Genomic DNA, 12,657 nt, shown 5'->3' with positions numbered 1-12,657 from the left:
ATTGCTTTTTTTGCTATTAGCTTCTTGGCTTTTAGCTTCCCACTTTGTCATTTGATGTCCATTTTTTAATCAGTAACTCTTGCCATATGTGTGTGTGTTAAGTGTTGTTTAGCCCTGATACAAAGGAGGGCTGGATATTATGGATGCACAGCAGTTTAAATAAAAGTTAGGTGTAACAGTTGTTTTTTTTTGTTCTACGCATGCTCATTGCAAATACTGTGTGTCTTTTTGTGGGGTTGCAGAAATATGCAAGAAAGGCCGAGAATGAGTGCCCGTAGAGAGAGACCAGCGTCGGTCAGTATGCACGTGGGAGTGAAAGGGTAAGAGAGAGGGTGTGTCTTCAGCCTCAGTTCTGTTCTACTGCACTTTGGTTCCAGTGTCATCGGTTGTGCTTCACTATCTGCTGTTCCGTCCTCCACGACACAGTGAAAGATAAAATTGACAAATGTGACAAATGATTAAATTCCAAAAGAACTAAAATCGGTGTGTGCCCTCAAATCAATCTGTTTAGATTTCCTCTGATCTGACAATACTGTTTATGAAGCTGCTGTGAGGTTTATATAATATTTTTTTTAACCTTTTTAATGATAATTCCAAGTGGTTCTTATTGCAATTACAGTACACAGATGCTGTGCTGTTTATTTTTAATTATTAAGTCTGTGTTAAGGCTATGAATGGAGCTGCTCTTCAGTTTCCTGGTATAGACGTTTGTAATGTAGGCTAGATCAGCCAAAATGTCTTTATATTAGTAAGTCCCCGCACCGTTCTTTGTGCTCAGCATTGCATTGGCTGAAAAAGTAAAGGAAACTTGACCCAAAGTGGCAGATCTCTAGATGGCGTCTATAAAAATGTGTTGGCTGGTTCTAGTCTATGATATATACAGTGTCTGTGGCAGGCAACTAAAACTGATGAGCAGCCTCCGAACTCGGCCGAAAGCACCTTAACAGACCTATCAACAAAATAATAATAATAATAATAATAATAATAATAATAATAATAATAATAATAACCACTCAGAATGATTGAAAATATTATAAAAAGGGGACAGTAAAAAGCGAATAAAATGAAATTTGAAGCCGTGTGAAAGTGATGTATGACTTTAATCAGAGCTGCTGTGCCCATGGCAGCTAAGGAAACTGTCCTCTCTGTTAACCAACAATGTGTGTATAATTTTCACATCACTGCGTCTGTCCGTGCTGTTTTTGTAACTTATCCTTAAACCAGGAAGCAGAGTTTATTCGATTGTTTTCAGTCAAATCGATGGAGTTCTGTCAAATTCTGGATGTAAATTAAAAATAATTTTACAATAACAAAAGCAGTAAAATGCGGTTACCAAGGCATACAATGAGACAGCAAATAACAAAGGATATAATCAACTGTAATTAGATTTTAAGCATTGTATTTACAGTTCTGTTTCTTTTTTCTTTCTTTCTTTCTTTCTTTCTTTCTCAGTAATCGACGCATCTCAAGGTACATTTATTTCAATAATTGTTCTGAAGCAGTATTATTTCATCTTTGTTTTTTAATGCCGTTCCTCTTCTGTAACATTCCTCTTATTTGTTGTATTATTTCAGCCCCATCACAATCTCCCAGTTTGAAAGCCACTTCACCAAACTGCAGGCTGATTCCAACTACCTTCTCTCAGAGGAGTACGAGGTAAGATTTCAAGCAGTTTTCCCAGCTCAGGGTGAAAGATTAACTCGCTAGCACACTCCCTTGCCGCAGCCGAACCCTAAATCATTTTTAATCCATTACATTTCCCTTCTTTCTTCCTAGGAGCTAAAAGATGTTGGTCGAAACCAATCCCTTGACACAGCACTTTTACCTGAGAACAGAGGGAAAAATCGATACAACAATATACTGCCCTGTAAGTTTTATGTTTATGTATGTAATAATATCCTGAAGTAGCTGTTTTGTGAACATTTGAGGACAGAGTGACTGTATTGGGAAAAAAAAGGATATGATCACTGGATAAAATATTGCCACTAAGCCAGGCCAGATACACTTAATTCTTAGTATTAATACTAAGCAACAGTGTCAATAACAGGGGCAGCAGTGTGGTGTAGTGGTTAGGGCTCTGGACTCTTGACCGGAGGGTTGTGGGTTCAATCCCCAGTGGGGGACACTGCTGTTGTACCCTTGAGCAAGGTACTTTACCTAGATTGCTCCAGTAAAAACCCAACTGTATAAATGGGGAATTGTATGTAAAAATAATGTGATATCTGTATAATGTGAAACAATGTATAATGTGATATCTTGTAACAATTGTAAGTCGCCCTGGATAAGGGCGTCTGCTAAGAAATAAATAATAATAATAATAATAATAATAATAACGCTGACAAATAAAAAATGTTTGTTAAAGTTTTGTTTAAAAAAAAAAAAGTAAACAGTGACCCTAAAGAGAAACTTAGTGAATGATTTCATCAACCTTTTCCATGCCAGAGTAAGCCACTGCTGGATTTTATTAGAGCATGTTACAGCACTGGGGAATCAACCTGTATTGCTTCAACCACCTATACTTGATTATCAAACGAATATTTTCTGCGAATTTGTACCCCTTGAGGAACTGATATTTGTTCCCACCAGCGAACATTTGTTTCCCCCTACATGCATGTTTGTTATTTATCCTATTTTTATGTAAATTATGCATGTCGACCCAGGGGACTTTTTTGACCTGAAAAAAGAAACAATGGAGATTAGATAAAGGGGCATTCAGAACAGAAAATAGGAGGCACTTTTTTACACAGAGAATTGTGAGGGTCTGGAACCAACTCCCCAGTAATGTTGTTGAAGCTGACACCCTGGGATCCTTCAAGAAGCTGCCTGATGAGATTCAGGTTAAGGAGAATGTTTTTTTAAATAAAGGTTTTGTTGAAAGTGCATGGAAGTAGACTTATAGGCAAAGTAAGATTGCTTTTTTACAAACAAAATATTGGTGCTGTATAATGTTCCATATAAATCTAGCTGTGGGTTATCAAGGTGGGGTATAGGCTGATCAGATACATTATGAAAAAGAAAGCATGTTTGAAATATCTTTGATAATGAAAACAAAGAACCATTGTGCTTTTGAAACCCTAATCTACTGCGCACTGTGTTCCAGACGACACAACCCGGGTGAAACTTTCCTACGTGGACGATGATCCCTGCTCTGACTACATCAACGCCAGTTACATTCCTGTAAGTGGGCTTCAAATTGGTTCCTCTCAGCCTGTTTGTACAGTAAGGTTTGAGTTTGTCTGCTGTAATATAAAACTAATCTCTACTCATTGTGGGCAATTTCAGGGCTGCAACTCCCGAAGAGAGTACATCGCCACACAGGGGCCTCTGCCCGGCACAAAAGATGACTTCTGGAAAATGGTGTGGGAGCAAAACGTCCACAATATCGTCATGGTGACCCAGTGTTTAGAGAAGGGAAGGGTGAGTGCAGAGGCAATGCTGTCTTTTTATTGCATTGCATTATTTCCACACTCATGACATTTCATAAACACACTCCACTCTTTCTCATACCTTATGCAGAAGACCAGTATCTCAAGCTGTGCCCTTGGTGGATGTGCTGTAACGTGTTTTAATATTTCATCAGGGATCCTGGAGAGAGATAGCACTGCTTACCCCACTGTCTGCTTTTGTTCAGGTGAAGTGTGATCACTACTGGCCTTTCGATCAGGATCCCTTGTATTATGGAGATCTCATCGTCCAGATGTTATCGGAGTCTGTCTTACCCGAGTGGACCATCCGCGAGTTCAAGATCTGCAGTGTAAGCCTGTTCTGCACACATTTTTTCACAAGGGAGGAAGAAGACACAAAGAACAGGATGAAATCTGGTTCTAGTTTTTTGTACTTAAGAAATTATATATATATATATACAGTTTAATATACTGCCGTGAAATACCTTTATTTTTAAAACTCATTTGCTAAATCCTTGATCTATAATAGCTACACAATATCAAGAAAGGTATCTGTCAGGTTAATCCGTAGTTATTGCTATTTCTGGGTTAAATTGGCTTTAACCGTAAGGGGTAGCAGTGTTTAATTGAATTGTATGAATGTAACCTTTGGTTTAACCAGGAGGACCAGGTGAATGTCAGCAGGGTGGTTCGTCATTTCCACTACACGGTGTGGCCGGATCACGGCGTCCCTGAAACTACCCAGTCTCTGATTCAGTTTGTCCGGACTGTGAGGGATTACATCAACCGCACCCCAGGCTCCGGAGCTACTGTGGTGCACTGCAGGTAGGAGAGAATGACCCAGCCTTCCAGCAATCGAATGAGACATTCAGCAAGAAGTGTGTGGCTATGCAAACAAAATGCACTACTTGCAGCTGAAGTCGCCCCAGGGTGACAGAGAAGGAAAACTAGATTGCGAAACGCAGTTCATTCAGCACAGTGCAGTTACTCATGTTTGGATTTAAAAAAAAAGATAAAAATGGATGGTTCTCATTCCAAAAATGTTGCTTAAATCTTTGAATCTGCACTTATTCCAGGATATAATATCCAGCACACACCGACTGCCTCAGAAACTTGAATTAGCTACATTATCTGCAATACACATTTAAAACAAAAACAGCTTTGGGATAGTTCAATGCTAAAATTGAGAACTGTTGACTTCAGCTTTTCATTAATTTGTATGCTTTTTAAACTTCTGCTGCCCTTTGAGAATGGTGTTAGCGCTGTGCTGAGCTGACTGAAGTGTGTGCTGTTTTGTTTGTTCTGCAGCGCCGGTGTAGGAAGGACAGGCACGTTCATCTCCTTGGACAGGGTCCTGCAGCAGCTCGACTCCAAGGATAGCGTGGATATTTATGGGTCCGTCTCTGAGCTGAGACTTCACAGAGCTCACATGGTGCAGACGGAGGTAATTTGTCCCTATTGTACCTCGGCTGCAGTCAGGCTCCTGTCAGGTTCTCGGTTATCTTTGTTGTTGATAAACTCTAATAACTACAACGTTTTGTTTTGTTCTGTTTTTTTTTTTTTTTTTTTTAATAACATCAAAATAATGAGATGACGTATACATGTGGTTTCGGGATGACTTCAAACCTCTTTTGCTTGTAGGATGCCCTCTCAAATTAATACAGAATAATGAGAGGTCTCAAGCTGTTACTTTCAGCTGCAATCCTAACAGGGGAGTACAGTGAAGCGACGAAACTCAAGAAGGACCGCCATTCATAACTAACAAGATCCGTCTTGTTCTTTAGCAGCCACAGAATTACAGTACTTTTAAAATGTGATTTGTGAGCTCAAGGCAGGTGTTAAAAAGTACTGACATTAATGAATAAAAGTAATAAAGATTGCAGTTCCCATATGACTCATTGTAGACCACCTGTATCTGCAAAACCAATTAGACCAACAAAGAAAGATTCTTGATAGTCCATCCACGTTGTTTAATCAGCTCAAGACGGCTTGTGTTTGCGGCTACTGAGAGGTTATCTGAGTTGCTTTCCTTCTCATCCCCTCACTGAACAAGGGCAGTAAATTGCTGTTGCCCACCTTATTTTCAAGCAACATTTATTAAAGTTCTCAGGTTTTACTATCATAGTGTGTTTCTTTAAGGATTGTAAATACCTGAATATTGTACTCCATTTTAAGATTGTATTGCCAAGGTTTATAATATATAAACTAAGCAAGTAGATCCACTTGGGTATAGCTTGCAAGCTTGCACTTTGACTTACATCAACAGATACTGTACTGTTATTATGATATATCAGATTTGAGTGCATCACTGGTCCACAATAAATGTTTTATACGTGTTTTCCATTTTGTCTGATGGATAACAAGTGGGGAAAAAGACACAGCAATTTGTCCCTCTGCTGTCCAACCGCTGAGGTTTGTTCATAAATTGGTTGACACGACGAATGACAACTTTAACTGTGACGCAGTTTAACAGAGCTGGTGTTTCCATTGCAGTGCCAGTATGCATATTTACACCAGTGCGTCAGAGATGTCCTGAGAGCAAGGAAACTACGGCACGACCAGGAAAACCCGCTGTATCCCATCTATGAGAATGTCAATCCTGAGTATCACAGAGGTAAGGCCGCATATCCACCTGCAACTGCAATCTGCAAATAGCCTTTCATGAAACCCAGGAAGGCAAACTTACCAAAGGGCTGTGACCTTGCAACTACTAGTGAGACGACTCTGACACCACACATTTATACAGCTACGGCCAAAAGTGTTGCATCACCTTGAATATTAGGATTGAGACATAATCCCAAAAAAACCTATATCAACATAATTTAGATATTTTATTTAACATCGTGTAATCAAAGAAACTACAAAATGATGCTGCAAAAGTCTACAGGAAACCATAAGTACAGTATTTCATGTCACATTTGTCAATTTGTGTCAGTTTTTCATTAAGTACAGTATATGGAAAACTACAAAGCGATATGTAATTCAATATGTTAACGTAACATTATTCAGCAGGTTTCATTCGACTTTATGAAGCAGAATTAGTTAATTCTATAGGGTGATGCAAAACTCTTGGCCACAGCTGTAGAGGGGTAATGGTAGCTCCTAACCTGCACTGTACCTGCATATTGCTATATTTCTAGGGGTGAGCCTTAGCCCCCCTTTGTTAAATCCTATCAGCTGACCAATCTTATAAAGATCAAATCCATTGTTCCCACAATGTCCTGCCAATGCCCATCATTCCTGCCTGCTTTGAAATCAGTGGATCAATGGTCCTCCATCCAGGATGATTCATTGCTGGGTAAGGAGGTAAGATCCTGGGCCAAACTGTCTAGTCTTTCTATGCAACATTAATCTCTCAATGTCTGCTAATTACAGCGAAACAGAATCAACATGTATTTTTTATACATATGTATAAAATATTCAGTATTATTGTTATTATTATTTTCAGACATGGTGTATGCAAGACGTTAAGGAATGGACAGCCAGCCTCCCTTTTGAATCAAAGAAAGAAAAAAAAAAACTCTCTGATGCGGTTTTCCCAATCCACGCACTTCAGAGTTACAAGGCAATTTTTTTTTTTTTTTTACAATGTGTATAGATTGTTATTTGCCTGGTGGTCTTTATAAAAGAGTTCAGGTTATTTAAGTTTAATAGAGATTATTGTATATACTTGCATAAATGGAATATAGATTTATGTAAATATGTATTTTTTCATATTGTTAATGGCCTTTGGATATTACTTTCATACTGAAGTTGTGTTTACTGTACCAAATAAGCTATTATAATCTTTTGTACATAATTGTTAGAGCTACCGAGAACAATGGCTAAAGGCACTTATATTAGGTTATTCTGTGGCTTTAAATGCTGGTCCTTTCATTTTATAAAATAATACAATTGCTATTCCTGTGTGGGGAACTCTTTTGTCATCGCAGCAGGTTCTGAAAGGGGAAGTGATGAACGAACGATCATGAGTTTGTTGTTTGTCTGTTAAAACATCTAAAACGTCAGGGAGGGTTATATTTTTGGTATTTTAATATATTTAGATCTGCCACTGCAGGATGATAAAAACCCCTGCATTTAGAATTTAGAATTGTACCAGCTCATTTAGCATTTAGAAGTGTAACAGCTCTATGTGTTGGCTGTGTTCTCGCACGTTGACTTTAATAGGACAGAAAACAACCCTTTTCACTGCTGAAGAATGTACCTGTGGGAGGTTTTCAGTCCCACAGTTTCACACAGAAAAGGCTCTTATTTTGCTCGATTGGCCGAATAATCACGTTCGATTTCCCCATTTTGGATTTCATGCCAGACAGCCGATGGATTTAGCTATTAAATTACCCACGTGTCTCGAATGGGTGAAGAAAACACTTTATATTACCCCTGTTGAAATCATATTATTGAAAATAATGCGGCTAAGCCATTTGCTGTTACCCTTATTACTGTTACCCTTTTCCAGAATGCACTTCAGATGAATTCACTGCATATATAATCCCCCAATGTTGAACCTGCAGACAGAACCAGATTTATATATGACCTCTCGTCTTTGTCAGAGGAGAGACTGGGATTACTCCCTGCTAGATTATCTGGGGAATAGATCACGGAACAGTACTTTTCCATTATTTTCTGGGGTTTTTTTCTTTCTATTTGAAATGTAATTAGGATGGCCCATGTGAAGCTGTGTGGTAAATTCCTGAAACTTTTTACTTTTTTTTTTTTTCATTGTGTGTCATCCACAAATCTTCAGGAGGATTGTAATGCTTTCTTTAATCTCAGTGAGATTCAGGATATCAATCACAGCACAACTATCACATGAGCAAAGCATGAAGGTTAAACCCGTGTAGATGAGCAATTTAAGAGCCTGCATTAAAATATAAAATCTCAGGTGCTAGAAATGATTGCATCCCTTTTTTATATAAAAAAGATACAATGCATGAGCATAAAGGTTGGTAAGCAGCCATACACTAAATATGTAAACAACCCCGATTCTCTTGAAGAAGATGTTGCATACTGTAAATAAAACACAGGAGACAACAGAGGCATTCAGGACTGAGTTCTAAACACTTCACAGAAATTCTTCAAGACCGCATTTACTGTATTGAGGGTGTAGATGTTAATGTTAATGTCTAGCTATTTCTTTAACAGTTGTGGGCACTTAAAAAAAATCATTATTGTGTATCAGTTTTGTTGTTTTCAAGCTCTAGCAATTATGTTACTTTTAAAGAGAAAGTGTAATATGCAGTTTTAATGTAATCAATTATGTAGCCATGTGTATCGACTGGCATCAGCTTTTTACAGAGTTATATAAATTATATGTTTTTAAACACAAAGTAATGTATTTTCAGTAAACATGATGAATGATGTCATGCTTACCATCTCAGAAAAAATAATTACTGAATGCTGTAAAATGTGTCTCTCTGAAGAGTAATACTGTAAATATCTGTGGGTTTAGTATATACAGAACACATGTGCACACAAAATGCACAGATATTTAAATGAAATACAATACAGTTTGGGGGAAATATGACGTGTACTACGAGTGTAATCTTAGCATATCTGTAGCAAACAATTTTGGACATGGTCTACTTATAAGGGGATTTGCACAGACATAGATTAATACTAATCTGGGACTACCTTCATATACATTAGGTAGGTTTAAAAATACCATGTTTCATAAGATTGGTTTTGACTGTTATTTTTTGGTTTTACCAAACTTTAACCAATTCCACTTGAACCAGTTTCATTTGGAGATTTCTTTTTCCACCAAGGAACTGAGAGCATAAAGATTATTTTGCCTGTCTTCAAGTAAAGTTACTGAAGGTAGCATTAGAATGTAAAGCTGGACTGCTGTTTTGTGTTTGCCTTGAAATTGTAATATGTTAAAATGTTGCCTTTGCAGATATACACTGTCTCTTTAAAACATACATTTTATGCCGTATTTAGGAAGCTTCCACATGGTTTCCTGTTAAAACAATCTATGTATGTTACATAATAAATAATATTAACTGTCCTTGATATGTTCTGTGAATATATTCAAATAAAGCTCAGATAATGACATTAAGGATTATTTCGTTAACAAAATATTTGTTCTTTTATATTTCACTCCATTGGCCTGTTGCTAAATAAAATTGAGATAAATCAGAAATTACCTTTTAATGATACGACATTAAACATGAAATAGTAATGTCACTGATCTCTGTGGAAAGCTGCGTAATGATGATCGTACCGGGAGGGGTCTTTGGGTGCATTTCACAGGTTTTGATGTAGAATACCATTGTAATGTCCTTCTTATCCAGTTGTTTTATTTAACACACAAACACAGACAGGCAGGTTGTTTGCAGCTTTTGCAAGGAGCTTTTAGTGCACTGTCCTCCAGCGAGGGACAGTTCAAATGGGGGCTAGATGCTGCTCTTCTAGCAAAGTCTAAAAATAATTGTCAACCAGAAGCAGCAGTCAAAGTAACCCTATTTACCTTACCTCTACAATAAGAAAAGGTATCATATTATATATCTTGTAAAAATAATAATAATTTCACCTGCATGAACGCTATGATTCTGTGCTCACGTGTGCAGCCCTGGTTTATATATACAGTATATATATATATATATATATATATATATATATATATATATATATATATATATATATATATATATATTGTAGCACTGGATGAAATTGCTATCGGAAAAAAAGGCAGTCTTGACATCAGTTCAATAGCCGACAGGCTCTTTATTTGCAGCAGCAGGTTCACAACAAGTAACACAGCTCACAGCACACGATTCTCCACTCTCTGAATCCACACACACCTGATACCTTTTTATCCCCCTCAGACAGACACAGAAAACACAAATTACAAGTATGTGAGGCTTTGACCAATCAGCGCCCACTGACCTTTAACTAACAACAATGTAATAGATTGTCATGTTCCTCACCCAATCAGAGTCCTGTACAGCCGCATGGGGTTCACGTGAACAGCACCTGGTGACCCCCGTGTAAACTGCCTGATCCAGCACCCTGCCGCATGGTGCAAGCAATCAAGTCCCACAAGTTAACATTTCCAGAATGCAATACAGTCACAGACAGATATATAATCCAAATGAATGAAACATGAGCCGTTCTTAAATCTGTGTTTGATTTTGCATCTGCCGCACTTACCATCTGGTGTCCCGAACTATATATATCAAAAACTAGGTCTGATGAACCACACAGGACATGAGGCCCCGATACTGCCTCTCTGTATCTCCTGCTCATTCTGACAGAGACACAAGGGGCGCTATTCAATTCATCTCTCTGTATCTCCTGCTCACTCTGACAGAGACACAAGGGGCGCTATTCAATTAATCTCTCTGTATCTCATGCTCACTGACAGACACAAGAGGGCTATTCAATTAATCTCTCTGTATCTCCTGCTCACTCTGACAGAGACACAAGGGGCGCTATTCAGTTCATCTCGATACCCCCATGAAGATGGTTACAAACACTGATGTGGTGTGTCGGACGCTTCCCTTGCTTCCTCGAGGTAGTGGCCCATCACAGGGCTATGAAGATGGAATAGTGCTAATGCGGTTCTTGTCTGTTCCGTATGGTTCTTATTTCAATGATTTGATGATGCTTACTGTAGATCTACCACTGTTCAGATCAATTGAATTGTCCCCAAGGACGGATGACAATGCACGTTTCAATTTGATTTTGCAGGGGTCCCTGAGTGGCTCACCTGGCACGACCGTAAGAAAAATGTAATTTTGCAAAAAATTGCGGACGCCAGAGCTGGAATGTATATAAAGGAAAATGAAATTGCATTTATTTATAACCATTGGGGTTGATAAGTTAGCATTTGTATTGCCTTATTTACTTAAACGGAAATCTAAACAGCAACACTTTACACAGATTAAATCAAAAAGTGAAATGAAAAAAAAAGAAAACAACAACAAAAGTGTACATGTAATGCAAGATGTTATTGAAGGAGCCCAATCGCTCAATAAAAATGTGCTTTTGAAAGCTGTTCAGAATGGAAGAGAAGAGGCGATGTGATGTACTTGGAGGCTGAATACGTGAGACTTGCTGTCTAATGCACTTGCTGTTGTTTAACCTCAACATAAAATTCTTAGAAAGTAATAAAGTTGTGTGGGGAGGGTTGGAGGGATGTGTAATAAAAGGTGCCCTTGAGAACTGGGTCCACTTAATGAAAACACCATCAGTCTCGTTTCTCTGTCAATACTCCCTTGAATTGCTTTTACAGTATGTGCCTCAAGAGTATCCATATGTAATTGTTTTACTGTTTATTTTTATTATTATGGTATCTACTTTGGTCTAAAAGTCTTATTTCTTGGTACAGTCCTTGTATGGCATTGTAAAGCTATGAAATGTTCCAGGCAGGAAGTTCTATAAATAAACCTGCACATTTGATCAGTTAAGCAGATTGGACTCCCACATTCATATTATTTGCGCATTAATGTCTTTCTCAGTCTCTTCTACATGCCAAGATTTTAAATGTCCAATTTCAAACAGTAGCTAGATGGGGCAGTGGGTTATCACACCAGGCTTTCACCTCTGGAGTCCCTGGTTCGAATCCAACATACAGCCAGTCACTACTGTGGTAAGTCAGCCCTCACCTCTGGTAACACATGGCTCCTTCCCATTAGAGAGTGCCCTGAGACATTGTGGGGGAACGTAAAACCTAGAAGAAACTATGGGCCTTATTATTCAAAGCATTTCCTGCAGTCTTTAGTTGGCTTCTATTTTTTTAAAAGGAGAAAAGTCACGGTCATGTTACAACATGAGACACAAACGCCTTGAGAGTGCTTAAGGGAACTTGGATTATATTACTTGGTTGTTTTGGTCCTACAGCAAGGCAGTTTCGTAAAATTAACATGGCGGTTTTACTTTTCAAAAAATAGGAGTTCATTAAAGACCGAGTAAACATTTTGAAGACTTGACCTTACAAGTGAAAAAGACAAACTTCCCAGCTGTGTAGATTATGGGGGACCTCTTCCATGAGCAATGACAAATTGAAAAAAATAAATAAAAAAAGTTCCACTTTCTGAAATGCCTGCTGCTCATGCTCTGCACACAGACAGTGAAGTCCAGAGGGGGTTGCTTTTCAGCTTGTTAATAAAATAGGTTGTTACTTCCTGTACTGCTCCCCAGGTGGAACCCCTCTTCAAGCCAATAATGAATTACTTGTATTATAAATGCAGTTTCCTCAGTCCCCAGTGGACACCGTATTGTGAAGACATATTTCACCAGGTGCTCTCAA

General features: G+C 38.2%; 1 protein-coding gene across 2 annotated transcripts in view; it reads left to right on the top strand.

The window, feature by feature from the left end:
• LOC131697391 (receptor-type tyrosine-protein phosphatase beta-like) overlaps positions 1-9,462 on the top strand; it is a 45,380-nt gene extending 35,918 nt beyond the window's left edge. For both annotated transcript variants that reach the window (XM_058985620.1, XM_058985623.1), the window contains 11 exons: positions 243-320; positions 1,453-1,470; positions 1,575-1,656; positions 1,777-1,867; positions 3,101-3,177; positions 3,283-3,417; positions 3,632-3,754; positions 4,066-4,229; positions 4,713-4,848; positions 5,898-6,018; positions 6,853-9,462. In XM_058985620.1, the coding sequence (XP_058841603.1) occupies positions 243-320; positions 1,453-1,470; positions 1,575-1,656; positions 1,777-1,867; positions 3,101-3,177; positions 3,283-3,417; positions 3,632-3,754; positions 4,066-4,229; positions 4,713-4,848; positions 5,898-6,018; positions 6,853-6,875 (1,048 nt within the window). In that variant the 3' untranslated portion in view covers positions 6,876-9,462. The remainder of the gene's footprint in view (positions 1-242; positions 321-1,452; positions 1,471-1,574; positions 1,657-1,776; positions 1,868-3,100; positions 3,178-3,282; positions 3,418-3,631; positions 3,755-4,065; positions 4,230-4,712; positions 4,849-5,897; positions 6,019-6,852) is intronic.
• The last annotated feature ends 3,195 nt before the right edge of the window (positions 9,463-12,657 follow it).

The sequence above is a fragment of the Acipenser ruthenus genome, chromosome 14, assembly GCF_902713425.1.
Source record: "Acipenser ruthenus chromosome 14, fAciRut3.2 maternal haplotype, whole genome shotgun sequence".
NCBI lineage: Eukaryota > Metazoa > Chordata > Actinopteri > Acipenseriformes > Acipenseridae > Acipenser > Acipenser ruthenus.
Note: the sequence above shows the minus strand (reverse complement) of the source record. Positions and strands in the feature narration are given on the sequence as shown.